The sequence below is a fragment of the Varroa jacobsoni genome, unplaced genomic scaffold, assembly GCF_002532875.2.
Source record: "Varroa jacobsoni isolate VJ856 unplaced genomic scaffold, vjacob_1.0 scaffold_284, whole genome shotgun sequence".
NCBI classification, from domain to species: domain Eukaryota; kingdom Metazoa; phylum Arthropoda; class Arachnida; order Mesostigmata; family Varroidae; genus Varroa; species Varroa jacobsoni.
This window is the reverse complement of record NW_019213186.1, coordinates 78,739-95,035: the sequence shown is the minus strand read 5'-3', so window position 1 is coordinate 95,035 and position 16,297 is coordinate 78,739. Positions and strand designations below refer to the sequence as shown.

Genomic DNA, 16,297 nt, shown 5'->3' with positions numbered 1-16,297 from the left:
TCTGTTTGGAGGATATAACGGTAAAATATATATATATTATTGCTTCTTTCGTGCCTCGCGTAGCATAAACGTTTAGTCACTAATATCGAACCAATAAACATTCCTTTACCTCAGTCTAGCTCTTTCACTTTCATACACGCTTGCCTCTGTCCTACCAGCTTCTGATAAACGTTAAAAGCCCGTGCTAAGAATCAGGCTTAGAATCTTACTTGTTTCTTAGTCGTCCGCAAAATGGGTCGCCTTTTGCGCTACTGTTATCCATTGCAAAGCTGAGAAAGTCGTTGAAACCATAACTGTAACACCCCAATGGTGTGCTACATGTGTATGTAGATACTGGATAGAGCATAAAGCGCTTACGCTAACGGTCACCTTTAATACCTAGCGTCTTGTAACGTTTGGCGGGCGTCTCATTTAAATTTCGATGGGTTGGTGCTTACCCATTGCAGAAGGTCGTACGATACGCTAATATTTCCCGCCGGCTTGCCTGTTCATGTGCTTGTGTGTGTATTCGGTTGAGTTACAGAAACTCGATTGGTTTCGTAACTTTCGAAATCAGCAATCTTTCGCATCCTACTTAAAGGTAGGTGGGTTCAAGCGCTGAAACCTACCGGTTATACATGTGTGCTTACCGACTCTGACAGGCTCAAACCATTATGCTCTGCTTAGGGATTCTCTGTGTTGGCGCCTTTTTATAAGCGACCCTTTGCAACTTCGCTAAGCTATCTCCTTACCCTATTGCCTTTTCAGTCCTTAATACAATGGGACATTGCTATGGCAAGATCTTATGTAATGTATGACTTGGCTTAAATGCTTAAGTAAAGTGGCTGGTACGTCGATATTTCATTGATGTTTAAATAATGGATATGTTCGTTGGCTTTGATATCTTAGCGCTTAACTCAAAACACAACTATGTCATCTGTCGCTCTGATGTGGCTACACAACAGGAATTCCGCTGAATGCCATCATTATTTAAGAGCAAATTGTCTATTGAACATAATACAAACGAGAGTATGCCTGTGTCTGTACGGACGGGAGATCTGTGCGTCTAAATATCCAATAAATAAAGTGCCAAATTGATTAGACGTATTCTGTATAATACGACCTTAATAGGGTGCTGAAACACTAACCTATCAGTTAGAAGTGTAAATGATTCTGCATATGTTACCGTACTGTTTCTTTTGAATTCTCCCACAGAAAAATTGATTAAGTTAGGTGTGGAAGTTGGCGCATGATTATTTTTCTTGAAGTTATCACTTGAATAACACGTATTTGTCCAAATCGTTCATATACGAACAAATTTAAAATCTATACTGTTGTCGCACATATCGAAACACAGCGGCACAGAATGGCCAAGGTTCACGTGTGCAACGTCCTTGTCTACGAAAACCCTTCAGCCTTCCTGAAGCCGTTTCAGTTTGAGATCACGTTTGAATGCATCGAAGATCTCAAAGAAGATTTGGAGTGGAAGATCATTTATGTCGGCAGTGCGGAAAGCGAACAATATGATCAGGTAAATGTGTTTAACATTTGCTTACATTCGTATCTTTGATACAACTTCTTGATGCAAAGCATCGTATTATTTTTTAATTAACAGGCGTATAGTGCACACATGGATGTAAACTGATTCTTTTTTCGTGTCAAAAAGCTTGGTTATCATTTCAATTAAATCTGCGGTTTAAGTTGCTACATGTTTTGAAAATTTACATCGAAATAGTTTAAATAACTGAAAAAACTTGTGTGAATACTTATTTAACTCATATGAACTTGGATATAAACGGTGGTTAGCCGATGATTGTCGCAGAAGATTTAGCGTGTAGCAATTGGCGATGGATAACTATAATAACGTCGTCGCTCTAATTTGTCTCACTCTAGTCTACTGCCTCACTCAAACTGGAATAGCGAAGTATTAATAATCCTAAAAGACTTTCCCATTTATTAGAGCACTGATTAATTAAAACTAAGGAACTACTGTGTTAATGGCTAATGTTCTGTCGTACGAACTTCACATTTTAAAGCTAAACTTATCGATACTTTCTATGTACTGATCCCTCCCCCCATACCTGATCATAAGTTATGTGATAAAAAATTGTTGCCTTATCATTAAATGTAATACTTTTTTAATAATACTAGAATATCATGCGATGCGTTTTTGCTTATCAAATTCATTTACTTATCATTAGAATTTACTTAATATTGAAGCTTCCTGTCTACATTCATTATTTGTTATCGGTCTTCGTTTTGGTATATTGCAGGTGTTGGACACGATTCTCGTCGGTCCGGTTCCTGAGGGCAGGCATATGTTTGTCTTTACGGCAGACCCCCCAAATCCATCAAAAATTCCAATTCAAGATCTCGTGGGTGTCACCGTTGTGCTGCTTACGTGTTCTTACAAAGAAAAGGAATTCATTCGAGTCGGGTAGGTTGATCCAAATACGATTGCTTGTCATTGTATCTGAAGTTAGGCACAGGTTTCAGCTTTTCAGCGTTTTTTAAACTATTGTTAAAGCTATGGCCTAATTAAGGCGCTAATTGTTGATGTCAGACTTCCTCTTGACCGACACTAAAATTCTGATTTCTATTCTCTACTGCTTTATTTATCTAGTTACTATGTCAACGTGGATTACATCGATGAACTTAAGGAGAATCCTCCAGCTACACCTCAATATGAGAACCTTGTACGGAATATCCTTGCCACAAACCCTCGCATCACGCGATTCAAAATAAACTGGGATGACAATCACAATAATGGAGTACGTATAATTAGGCGGAACGAAACCTTGAGGAAGAAAGTTTTGACCTTCCCAGAGAAACGATTTTCTCCACATAAGACTTTGAATCTGAATATCTAAAAAATTAAAAACATGAGTTTTTGCAATACGTTTTGCTTAGTATATGCATTTCATATATTTGAAATCGGTTACCCTGAGCAACACCGATAGGCACCGCTTATGACGAACCATGAAATCTCAGCCATCCAGTTGAGATTAGCTTTTGAGGGGGATGGCTTAAATGCCTGTGGCTTTTTAAGGACGTATATAATCAACGCATTCAATAAGTTTACCTTATACCTGTAAGGCCGGAAGCTGCCTGTAGGGCGAGAACATACTACTTACGGTCAAAACTGCCCGCGTTATTCTGTTAGTGGGATGAGTGCGAAACACCGATAGGGACATTGCTCAGTAAAGATAGTGAAGATCGCTATAGCTTAATTTGAGGTACACTATGTGTAATTAAGCAGATTCAGTGCCTTTAGAATAGTCCTATAAAGAGCGGACAATATATGCAGTGAATTTATAGTAAATGGCAGCGTTCATAGTGATTTACTTAAGTAAATTCTGACTTGTTCTTTTTTTATTTTCGTACTGCAAGCAGGATCATGGCGTGGCCACTAATCAAGAGAACGTCCCACCCGTTGGTGCATCGAGTTCCGGGATTGCAAACGTCAGCAACCCAGAAGACTCGATGGGTCCGCTGAAGAATGTACAGATGGTGGCTAATCCAGCTGCAGCTACGAACTCTAAATCCGAGGAGAGCTCAATGGATGTTAATTAGATTTAGTAGATAATGTATACGCAAGCATTAATGAAAATTATATTATAATAACACGGAATGAAGCCAAAGCATGTCTGTGTTACCCACCCTTAGAAATAAACATAGGAACATGGATATATATTTTAGTCAGAGAAAGCATCGTTTAGAGAGTTCTTTCAGACGATTTCCCGGTACTGAATTACTTTGATGACTGGCCTTACCGTTACTATTTTTTGGCTTTTTTTTTCGTATAGTTCTAAGGCCAAAACAGACGTTCACGTGTTATGTGCATACAAGCTTAAAAGGTAATTTTGTGCCTGTTTCCAAGCTTTCAGCGGAAAACACGTCAAATAAACATGAAGTTATAGCTTAGAAAAAAATTAACAGCGGTTGCCCTTCCTTTAATAGCAAAATAGGGTGATATGAACATTTGGTGTTGGATAAAATATTCCAACAATAAAACCCATAAATAATATATGCGTTTATTTGACTTGGTACGAATAGTCGCGAATATACATGCAGTGCATTTAAATAGTTTTGTGCTAAAACGCTGCATTTCTTTTTGTGCACTTCTATAAAGTATGAGGTCCAAGTTAATTTCCCTAACTATCTGTATAGGAGGCTGTTGTATTTTGCAAAGACAGATGCCCGAACTCTGTAGTTTTATGGTCGATTCTCGGATTCGGGGGCAGACAATGGGATGTATCAGAACTGAGGTTAGCCCTGGCTATTCTCGTTGTTGTTTGTACTTTTTTCTATATGTGTACAGGAACCAATATCTGTGGTGGAATGTGAATACAAAATGTAAATATAAATACATATATATGTATGCATATATATCTAAATATATAGAGATGAGAAAATAAAGATGCTGCTATGTAGTTCTAGAGTGAGTCGTGCGTGACCCGAATCTACGGGAAAACGGATCGGTAGTAAAGAGGAAAGCCAATAAGCATGCCTAGTAAAGTAGCCTACGGGTAAGAAACCTAGGTAAACGTATTGCGATTGTTAAAACTGACTCGCATTTTTCAAAAAAACAAAGAAACAATGAAAAATAATAATAGAAAAAGTGTCTGATAGCAAGCAAGGAAAGTGTCATTACTATTATTTATTTCCCAAAATAAAACCCTAAAACACACGGTTAACGGCTTTGTATTCGATAATAATCAAATATTTGTTTTCACTGCAATTTGAATTTTGGTGAAAGCTTATTTTACAAAATTTTACAAAAAAGAGAACTAATACCTCTTCGCATGAATGTTTATATATGGTGATAGTCAATAGGGACTTGAGGACATCTTACTAGTTCGAACGTTACTGTATGTATTGTATTACACTGTTGTTACCAGAAAATACGTTTTCTGTGGAGATCTGATCAAACATATACCTTGTGACGATTAGTAAGCATTCGAAGTGATACCCATAAGAATTTCAGCTGCTTTAGCTCAATCCACCTAACTCCTGGAAGTACTTCTACTATAGCACCGTATCCATTTTTGCTTTCTTGTGGATTGCTGCCAGTTATTGTAACTTCATCGATAGTAGCTTTGCAAGATAGACTGCCTGCGTCATCAAATTGCAGTATCTCTATATTACGAGGTTTACATTCGAGGTATTGCTGTCAGGCGTTCCATTAGATTACTGGTTCCCACGCGAGACAAGATGTGCCTATGCCCGCATTCTAGCCTATTTTCTATTTTTTTTTTTCGAGTTTTGGTGGGTAACGTATTTGTCTACTAATCTACTTTATGGTCTAAAGTAGATTAGTAGACAAATACGTAACCCACCAAAAATTGCAATATCTGTATTACATTTGCATCAGTCGCATCTCTGAGCCCTTGATTGCACTTACAAGTATATTGCAATGAAGGGACTTTACAAGGTACCAACAGGCTTCAAAGTACGAAGGCCATTCCCTTTCTGCATGCCCTTATGAGGCAAAAAAAGCAGCGTCATAATACTGGTATAAGAAAGCAGTCTCCATTTACTAGCTCTATCACATTATTATTTATCGAAAGGTGGGCCGGTGCTCTTTGCCTTACCCTTTTTAATAAGATGCCTGTTCATTGTAATTATGAGCTGCCATTACGGTTCCTGTTGGCTGGGCAGCTGTTTTAATCCTACCCTTGCCAGCCACAGCAGCTTGACTTAGTATTATCGCATTCAAAATATTTTGCCGGCTTCCAGGGCTACTTTATTCAATAGACAATATAATGCAAGGGTGCACGCACTTAATCTCGTTTGATTGAACCACTTTTGTTTACGATGTCTTGGGATTCATACTGAAAAATGTTAGTAAACAGAGACAATATAGCTTTTCATCAAAGACCGCTTTTACTAGTTCCGTTAAAATAGAGTCTGACTAAACTCACATGCGGCCTATACAATATCTGTTCGGTCATTTTTTTAAACGCGCGTGTAAAGATTCATCTTTAGGTCCATTATAATTGGATTACCTGTGATCCAAAAAGCTGTTTGTGTCTACGAAATATGAAACAAGTCCCCAGAAAGGTTTAATGTTATAAATATATTAATATTGCTGCTCATTTTTCTAGTACATAGGGAATTGAAACAGAGTTCCAAAAAAGTGGGAAGTTCTAGAGAACATAAGACAGAAGAAGTACTGCTCTTCTTCTTTGTTAGAACGCAAACGTATACGGCATGATGAATGACACATCGGATGGCAGCAGACGATCTATTAAGTGATCTCTGTTATTACGCCGGTTTGATAATAAAGCTGAGCTGATATATAATTTTTTCTACCGATTTCACCTATTTCCATGTTCCATACACAGTAAACAGAATAGTCTCCGTGTACGTTTTCAGCATTTAATAATTTTCTTACTTGTGTGCTCCGATGTCACCGCAATACCTACATACCTAAGCTCGGCTGTAAAAACTGCACAAAAAGCATGATGATATGAATATAATATATGTAATAGTCAAACATAAATAGCAGATGAGGAAGCCTTCATATGCACAAACGTTGACGGAGAACACAAGTGTAATATTATTCAAGACAAGGTATGTCGGAAAAGGTGGCAGGCAGTATTTAGCTGAATAACCGATATGCAAAAACGTTAGCTGATGTGATCTTAGAAGAGGTAGTTAATACGTATCTCCTTGATCGCGTTGCAATGATAATGATAAGTATCAACTATGGTGCGACGTTACTCCAAATCAGCCTTAGCAAAAATAAATCCAGGACAGCAATAACCATGAGAATATGAAATTAAAGAACATAAGGTACTATTATTTTTGGGATTGGTAGCGGCTTGTATGGTTGCCGTTCCATCGCTTTATTGGAGAAGCCTCACATAAGTCCACCAAGACCTTCTTTGACTTCTGATGGGGGCAAATCCTTGGTGCTATGCCTAAAAATTGGTGATTCCGAAGATATGTTCTTATAGGACAAGCTGGTAGAGCTGACACCGCCGATATGACCACAGGTGAACTTAGGTATATATATATAACTGTATGGAGCTTGAAATGAGATTATATCGAAGTAACACATCTTAATTATTAGTACATTGCTTTACAGATAGATTGAAACTGTGACTCGCGCGAATGGGCTTATTTGTTTGTAATTGTTTTTATAAGTCATACAACAGATAAGATAGTTTTTCTAGTTTCGATTTAAGCGAATTTTAATTTTTCCTGTGTAGGCATCACACAAGATGAAGCGAAACTTAATAATGGTAGCAAATAGTTCCATGATTTATTTATTGTGAGTGCAATGTTAATAATGCCTTCAAAAGTTTTACGTATTCGCCTATTTATTACAAATATTTATTGGTACAGTTTTTTCTTACTTATTTACTTGTATGTTTTATATGTGTGAGTAGAATATTTTTTCGTTTGCGAAAAATGGTAATGTTACATTTGCCAAGATACACTTTACGTGAGCATTGAGAGCAACCGTTGTTACAACGCACGAAAAAATTCTACCATTATGTTTGCTCAAAATTATTTTAGTTCGTGGCCTAAAAGAGGTTTACACGATTTACTTATTTTCGAGGAATAATAAATTACCAATACATATGTCGTTCGTCTATACAGCCCCACATGATGATTTCGCATGAAGAATCTAATTGGGGTGACTTCAACGCTCAGATTCATATCGTTACTATAGATTTTAACTGAACATTTTTCAAGCATCTGTTTGTTTTCGCAAAAAGGACAATTATTGGCGATGAAATGAACGGGATACGCACTGGGAAATTACCAATTAATTAAATTTATTCTATCGAGCGCTTTAATGAGCGAGCCTATGTTATTAAAAGCCAAGTTACCAAATTTTTCTGAAAATAACAGGTTATTTACAGTTATTGTCAATTGATCTTTGTGATAGCATGTCAATTGGCCACGAACTTCTTACAGTAGAGCTCCCAGTTTCGCGGATAGATGGCAGTCCTGCTTTTTCACTATGGTCATGTGATATGACCTTACTTAATTATATCTTTTATTTATCACACTTACTATAGCTCTTCTATCCAATACAAGTTACGTCCAGTTCTCCTCCAAAAATTCAGCCTTAGCACAAGCAAACCTGTGATAAAAAGAATGAGCTAATTATTTTGCTTTTTGATCGTTCAACAAGCGCTTGAAAAATCTTGAGACCTCAATATTAAGAAGTTTTAAGAAACAACGTTTTCAAAGAAAATAACCTATAAAATCCCGTCGTTCCGTAAATTGTCTTATTATGCCTTAGTATTGTTCATTAGATTCATGTCTAATAAACGTTTTTTATTAAGGGTTGACGCATTGCGGCAGCTAAGCCATCTGGCAGTGGATAATTTTTTTATATCCTAAGTGAGGCCGTACTATATAAGAAATAATTAATTAGAATTAATTAATAAGAAATAATTAATAAGATAATTAGTAATCACAATTAGTAATGTTTAACAAAGACAGAAATATCTGAGCGAAATCGCTGTAATTCTGCCTATGTAAGTGTGCTTATCTAACTTGAGAAAGTGCATGTTGTCGCAAGAATAGATCGGCTTACTTTGACAAGACAGTGCATGTTTGTATGTTCTCGCTTCTCGGCTAAAGCATTTTTAAAAATGTTTTCGGCCAAATCTATTGATAATCTCCATATGAGTACTTGTGTTTTCAAAGTTTAATTTAAGCGCTACATGATCTTGAAATCACCTCCAATATTTAAGACTAACATTCAAAACGCGCCAAAAACTTTTTTGTTGACCACGCTCGTTTTAATTTAGCTAACCTTTGGAGTGCCTATGCTATATGGCTATATATTGGGTGAAATATTTTGCCAAATTGTCGGAATCATCAAGCGCATTCTGAACATACATGTTAATCAAAGTCGACACAAAATAGAGTTAAACTCCTTTAGACCAAAATCTTTCATGTGTACATTCGCTAGTTTATTTTACAATGAGCTCCAAACGATTTTATTTACATCCATTAGCCAGAAGAGTCCTCCTGCTATTTCGATGACCAAATAAATCTGTAACAAGCTTCATCTTGAATTTCGATAAATATCTATGTGGCGAACTAAACGGTCTCTGTTACAAAAAGAGATAAAGGAATACCTTTATATCTCCTATAGTTGCCTTTATGCGACCTTTATGCACTGTTTAAAGAGAGGATTTTAACAAAAAAACGTGCTGACGTACCCATTTCGTTGCTACATTTACTCAGAGCGCGTCGTATTTAGCTTTCAAACATGCCAGCATACTCCTATTGAAGCCCACAAAGGAAACTGTAACAGAATCGCTACGCTTCTCAACATGTCAGTTTGTCTTAGACGGTTGTATGGTACGACGGAACTTGCATCGTTTTATATATTTGTAACTAATAAGCTAAAAAGTTACTTGTACAATGCGAAATTTAGGTGAGGGTTTTGTATTTGAATTCTTCTGTAAATTTTACATATTTGGGCTCGCAAAATGGCGCTTCCTATACTGAGCGCAATTGAGCTTGCATTTTCAAGGGAATGTGTTGTCCAAAATTTTATAGCTACTCGTTACCACTAATTCGTGTTACATTTTAAATATCTAAATAGATCTTAAGAACTAAAATGAGAGATACAAGTAAATCTGAGTTGTTTTAATTGGTCTTATGAAGAACATATTTTTTTCTTCTTGTCGCAGTTGAAAATGCCACGACTGGTAGTGTTCTCAGTTTTCTAGTCCTGAAAGGCTAGACTGAAAATAACTAGGTACAAACTACGTTTCCAAAACCGAACAATTTAAAAAACATCTAGTTGAGGACGATTAAAATTATGTATATACAGTGACAAACATCCATTCAACAAGTTTATGCGACGCCATCCACGAGTGGTTAAAGAATTTTTAAGCGGAAAAATGCTAGGAGGTCCACATTCGAGCTCGAGCTAAAAGCTATAGAGCAATAAGCTAGTTTAGAACAACTCTGGAAATCTATAAGTCATCTAATGTAATGCTTAGCAGCGGTACGATATGTATATTTAGGTATTTAGGCGCTAACAATTTGAGTTCCTACTTTTATATTTCTTTTAAATGAATGCAGGCTTGTGTGATAGCCGTATAACAATATTTTATTATATTTCAGGATCATCATCTCTGGTGCTTCGCGTAGTTTGTCTACGATTTTGAACAATTACGTAAGCCAAATTATCAGAAGATACGTTCACTTATAATTTACAAAAAAATTACAAAAGCAAAGCTTCCGTAAAAAAGATCTCGCAGACTTGAATTTAGTGAGCTGATATAAGGCCATATGCTTGCAGCTCCAGCCGTAGCCTAAAGTTTCAGGATCGATCCACTTAAATTACTTTTTCAAATCAATCGAGTGTTTATGGTTTGACTATCGCGGGTACAGGTATGAGCTGTCAGGCCACATATAAGGAGAGTACCTATTCCAAAACCAAGTCTATTCTACAGCATTGAAATTGCCAATGTTCTACAAAACTTTAGAACAACACAAAAAAAGCATTGTTTAGTAAATATTACAAAACAGTATCCTTGATTTCATACACAAACGAAAATAAGTGTTTAGGTGCTTGCGTGCACCAAGTGAAATGTGCCATATGCGAAGGCATTATTTAGGCACGCTTTTGTTACTATTTGTTTTGATTGTATGTTAAATGTGCTGCTAGTGAGAGTTACGTAGTAATCGGATGCTTGCAATGCATGTAAAGCTGGGGTTACCCCACCATGAACGAGAATAGTGTCCGGTCTGTTTTTTAGCGGTGCATGTCGCAAGGTCTAACCCGTGATCACTGTATTTGAGATTCGTTGATCCCCAGATTACACATTTGATTTACAGCATCAACTCAAGATGGTCAATACTTTTTTTTATAACGTTGCTTTGCCGAAGGTGCATAATCAATCATTTATGCATTTGAAAATATTAGATCGAGTCTTATTTGTCTATTCATATAATTGATTTAGCACAGATTGCATTCTTCGTTTGTCTTCATCAATAATAAGAACATAATACACCATTATGCTGTGAGCATTCACTATGGTTTTTATTTTCATATCTATGTAAATACATGCATTTATGTACAAGCTGGGCAAGCGATCCTAATATTGTATGTTCCGCACAAAGAAACTCTACCGTTGACCCACGTCACGAAAACTTTCATGGTTGATTATGTCTACGATTTTGTGGCTGAGCCAAGTTCTGCACTGTACTCTGAAAGTGTACCGTTGAGAAGTTTCTTGCAAGTAACCTTCTTGAAAGCTGATTTATATCTGAAATAGAACACATAAAACAGTTCTCAGCGATTAGCGAATATCGTCCAGTCATTTTTCTATTGATATTCATGGACATTACTTGCCAAACATGAAAATCGTTAAATGATAGAGTATGGCAAAATCTACGTTTTGTGAGAGATAGTTCTGTTTATCTGCAGTATTCGTTTGTGTATTTTATGCAGCAATCAGGAGCAACGAGACATTTTCGATTAATCAGTTATATCATATAGCGACGTGCCGTTCGGCGACTCTCTCAATGGTTCTGTTCGTACCAAAAAAAATTGTCAGTTAACTTATCGAGGCTATGGCCACAATTGCATCAGTACTACACTGTATGATTTATCCTTACATTGGTCTATTTTGTTTATAGTAAATATAATAAGTGCCTAGCCTTGTTTCGGACGCTGTAACTTAGCTTATTTCTTAATTCTAAAATTATCCTTGCGTTAAACATGGTAAAGGACCTTTTACATAAAAGATTTAATTTATTATACCTGATTTTTATACACGTGTCACGTATAGATGAAACTAAACTGTTAAGGTTCACTTGATTAACAGAGAATTGTTGTTTACTCATTTGTTCAGGCGCTACGGACAGCGTAATAGTTCATTTGTTAGCTTTGTAGCGGTTCTAGGTCCTTCGACAATATTTGATAAAGTGAAGCTAAACATGTTGCAGTCATTTCCGATGAAGATGAAAATCGGACATAGTAATCTGTTATGCGATTTGTAGTCGCCACGTAATACTCTTCAAAAAAACAGCCTGAAATGAGCTCTGCGGCCAGCTACAGGCAGAGAGACTCACCTAAAGCTGTGGATGAGCCTGTGCGTCATGCGCAGCACTGGAGAATAATTTCTTGGAGACTGACGCCAAAGTATACTTTGTTCTTTAGGTGCGCAAAAATAAGTGGGACATGTAATATCGTGTAGCATTATAATAATATATATAGCAGTGACCGATGCTGTTACCAAAAACAAAAAGGTCACTACTTGTCCTATTTCACATTAATACTATACATATTTCAACCTTTAATCTATTCCAATCACCGGCGTTTGAGTCAAAAAAAACTATTTTGATATATACGTTTTCCGATAGCGCTTGTGACCGTTTGTTATTTACCAGATCGATTTCGCTATCTACTCTAGTAAATGGGCTCCTATGCAAAATAGTATACAACCGTGCTGTATGCAGATATAGTACAATGACCAGTTGTTTTCTATAGAATGGTGCAATAAAACAAGATAAACTCCTGTGAAATCTAGGAAAATTGGCCGTTCCTTTGGAGCCCTGCTGTGAGTGCAAATACAGGAAACTAATACGTGTTACCATTATCTATGAGGTCGAGTGCCAGCAGGCGAAGCTAAAAAACAAATGAAGATCCAGCGTTCGCCTTTTTTGAATGAATTTCTTCCCAAACTTAAAAAATAAAATGCAACTGAATTTAGTTGTGAGTATATTACTGGAAATACTACGAAAAAGGATAATAAAAACAATAATAAATTGCCATATAACATGTAGTCCCTCGTAAAAATGCTATTTCAGCTCTATTTATATCTGTCCGCCATTATGCCTTTTGTTACTACAAAATTAGATATGTTTATGGTTAATCAATTAAGGGTTATTAGCACCTTGGTCAACTAGACATAATACAATATGATATAATTAAGGTGTATTATGATTCATTATTACGATAAAATATTGAGCAGCGTAAACAGTTTAGAAACGGGAACGGCGCGTGTGTTAAGTTGTTGAGAGAGACTACTGATGAGCCGCACACTATCTCGCGCGCGGTGTTTCGGATCGTGAACAGTGGTAGAATTGCCTGGATCGTAGCAGGCAGGCCTCCAGCAGAAGATTTGATGGAACTCGTGCACCGTACACATTATGACGTGTCGGCTTGTTCGTCTGTTACATTTTCAGGGAGTTTCTCATTGCCCCCGTTTCAATCTGTGTCATTAATCTTGTTTTCTATTCGTTTTCGAAACGATGCGATGCTCCTGTTTCCTGCGCATTGAACCGTCGCCTCAGTTCGCCAATAGATAGCGATGTCTATCAAAACTGGTAGACAAGTCTGTCTCTAAATGAGGCATAAAGTTTGTTTCCCCGTTAAACGGCCCTACATTAGTGGTACTCCGTAGAAAACATAGGGTGCAGAAGAGTTCGTAAGGGTAGCTCAGCCGATTCCTCGATATTAAAAGCCACTACTAGAATTTTCAATTTTACAGGTTTTTTGTGTCGCGAGAAAGATGGATAGGCTTAAGTTAGTGTTGCCTCCCAATAACTGAAAGAACTGTCCTTTTTATCGTTTAGTCATCGTGAGTCCAACGCAGCTGGTAAGCTTTTTTGGCAGAAATATATCACTTCTATTATTTGCATACTTGCTTCGAAATCCAATTTATCAACATTAATGTTGAAGGTGATTAAAGCCAGTTGGAGGTGATAAAGCCTGCTGCTAAATGAGACGAAGTCATTTGGTTACGGAAAAATACCTACTTGAGTTTGACATTTCTACCTTTCTATAACAACTACGGAAAAAAGCTTGGATGTCCTGGGCGATTTTTTTGGTTTCTCCAGAGTCGTAACTGTACTATTCGCTAAAATGTAAAGCATTACCCGAAGCAGACTAGCGCTCCCACATAGGCTAACCTGAAAAACGCGATGGTTCTTAGGGCCGTCTCTCGAGTTAAGCCGAGATCATTGAAGACAGCACTAAGGGACCTATCCCGGTATGGATATAGTGTGCGTTCTCCAACAAAAGAAAACAAAGTGCGAACGTAGGGTGACGAGTCAGAAGGTGGTGTGTTGTTTTGGAATAGAGCTAATAAACTTTAACAATCGATTCGTGAGAAGCCGGTATAAGAGCAATTCTCTTTTGCGACTCTGTGCTACCTGGACGGCTTCCTTGAATCGCCGCATCTTTTGATGTCACGCATAGCAGGATTCTACGCCATTGAGCTGGAATCCGGTTGTTTCGCAGGTAAACGTTAAATAGAACGATCTAGCAGGACGTAAGTTTGGTCTAGGTCTTTTTCCAGAATGAGTTAGGGTCAGCAGCTATGTTTCGGCGAATCTCTCTAATAGCTATCATCATCTTATACACTTCAAAGTGACGGCCAAACGTAACACTCATTTCGGGCGTGATTTCATTCTGCGTTTCTACTGCATAGAATATGCGTCCACAGATAGCTCTATTTTGGCCAGCTAAATTGCCCCGAAGAGTGCTCAACTCGATGAGGCAAGCGCTGATTATACTATATCATAAACAATGATAAGGCTGTACGCGCGCCTCCTGTAACAGAAGTTCACTATATGCTTCGTTCGTCCCGTATTTCATGTCGGTCGAAGTGCACCCTTTATACACGTCAGGGGAAGACAAAGCGTGGATCAGCTGGACGTTAGTGACCTTGTGGCTAGATAGCCGTGCTTTACAATACTGCAAGTGTCAGTGAACCACACTACGCAGCTTGAATCGTACCACAGAGATATTTCGGGTCTCCCTAAGTGCTACACAGTAACTTTCCACAAAAACATCGTTAAGGGGAATTAAGAACCTTGTCTACTTAGCGAGAAGTGTATTACCGTCCAATCGTTTAGCAAGGGGCAGTTGACGGCGAATATTCACGTCCGCTCGTAACTTGTTCTTAATTTAAGCATCTGGTTTGGCTTAGACAGAAATAGTTAACAAAAAGATCAATAACCGATTTGGTAAAGGAGGCGTATCTTATTTTTGCTGTGTACCAATACAAAAACATTTAGTTACTTTTTTAATAAGTATTGATGTGTCTATCTTCGGACGAACAAGCAGAACCCGCCGGTTCAATGCTATGGAATACTAAACAGGCTCGATGCAGCCATGCATTGGGTCAGCGAATAGGATCCATAGAATCTAGGCTGTTCCAATGTTGTAGTTGCCTCGTCTCTGCTAAATCGATTCTGTATAAGCACAAGGGTTTAAGAGAAGCACGCTCACAGTTCAACTGCAGAATGTTTAGGGGCACGGCCAAAGTCTCTGGCTCAATGTTTTCATCGATGAACTCTCTTCGTCCTTTTTACGGCCTTCGGATAAAAACTGCTGTCATCACTCGTACGTTCCCGTCTACGTATCCAACGACCACTGCTGCAACCCTTTCGAACAGACTTTCAATCAACAATTTGAACAAATCTTGCCGCAAAATTTTTTTGAAATATTCTTCTGGGTAACGGCATTGTCCGTATTAGGATGGAGCTTACTGTAGAGTTTACGCCTGGGATAGTAAGATTTAGCTAAGGGCTATAATCAAAGACATTTTTATCACTGTTTCTCTTCTAAATTTAACGCCCTATTTTGGACCTAGATGGAAGAAATGCACCGATTATTCGCTGGCTAAATTCTCCAGAGCGAGCCAAATAGATCTACAGAGTCAAGGCGGCTTTGTGAAATATAGCAGTCGCATATTGGTGGCTTTTAATTGAAAACGTACATACATCACAGTAATGTCAGTAAATAAAATAAGTCGTATCGTTACGGGACCTTGACTTTACACAGTTAAATTGCAGTGAAATTTTGTCATATCATCCTGTGAATCGTCCGTTGAAATACTCATAGCAGCCCAAAAAAGTGATCTTCTGCTTGTTCCATCAAGGGCAAATATCCGATTTTCTCATCTGCCACGATCGTTTAATTGCATGCACTTATATGTGTATTTAAACATTCACAGGGATGCACATACAGGTGGTATGCTCTTCTGGAATGGGTCAGCTTAGCGAGTGCCTCCATGTCCATGTTGTCGATGCTAGGCAATAGTAATAAGCACTGTAATAATAACGGTATTTTGCGACCTTTTCGCAAACGTTATAGTTTCGTACATAGCATATTGTTATGTGTATAGTGAGAGGGGTTCGCAGTTCACGACCTTTTGGCTTCTAAATCACGTTGAGATTTATCACACGGCTTAGATGGCACTGCTTTCATCGCCGTAGCAGTCTGTACTCGATCGTTAATGGTTCATTGTCAATGAGCGGCCGAGTCGCTGATGTTGGCTTAACTATTGGTATGAAATTAATTACCACTGCTGTA

At 37.8% G+C, this 16,297-nt stretch overlaps 1 protein-coding gene and 1 long non-coding RNA gene across 4 annotated transcripts in view; one reads left to right on the top strand and one right to left on the bottom strand.

Annotated features, from left to right (window-relative positions):
* Positions 1-461: 461 nt before the first annotated feature.
* Positions 462-4,676, top strand: asf1 (histone chaperone asf1). 2 transcript variants are annotated; one of them, XM_022830638.2, is made up of 5 exons: positions 462-580; positions 1,337-1,510; positions 2,253-2,416; positions 2,603-2,750; positions 3,370-4,676. In XM_022830638.2, exons 1-5 carry the CDS (start codon positions 491-493, stop codon positions 3,550-3,552), a joined length of 759 nt encoding a protein of 252 aa, XP_022686373.1. In that variant the 5' UTR covers positions 462-490; the 3' UTR covers positions 3,553-4,676. The 2 variants fall into 2 exon arrangements, with proteins under 2 accessions (XP_022686373.1, XP_022686374.1); XM_022830639.2 differs by having other exon boundaries at positions 464-580; positions 3,373-4,676.
* Positions 4,677-10,984: 6,308 nt separating this feature from the next.
* The window catches only part of LOC111258990 (uncharacterized), a 61,380-nt gene continuing 56,067 nt past the window's right edge, over positions 10,985-16,297 (bottom strand). For both annotated transcript variants that reach the window (XR_015310391.1, XR_002679345.2), the window contains one exon: positions 10,985-11,237. This is a non-coding gene — a long non-coding RNA (uncharacterized LOC111258990). The remainder of the gene's footprint in view (positions 11,238-16,297) is intronic.

Coding starts and splice junctions, on each gene's coding strand:
- asf1 (XM_022830638.2), top strand. CDS start 491: ATGTGCTTGTGTGTGTATTCGGTTGAGTTACAGAAACTCGATTGGTTT. Junction 1,511..2,252: donor AAAGCGAACAATATGATCAG/GTAAATGTGTTT, acceptor GGTATATTGCAG/GTGTTGGACACGATTCTCGT. Junction 2,417..2,602: donor AAGGAATTCATTCGAGTCGG/GTAGGTTGATCC, acceptor TTATTTATCTAG/TTACTATGTCAACGTGGATT.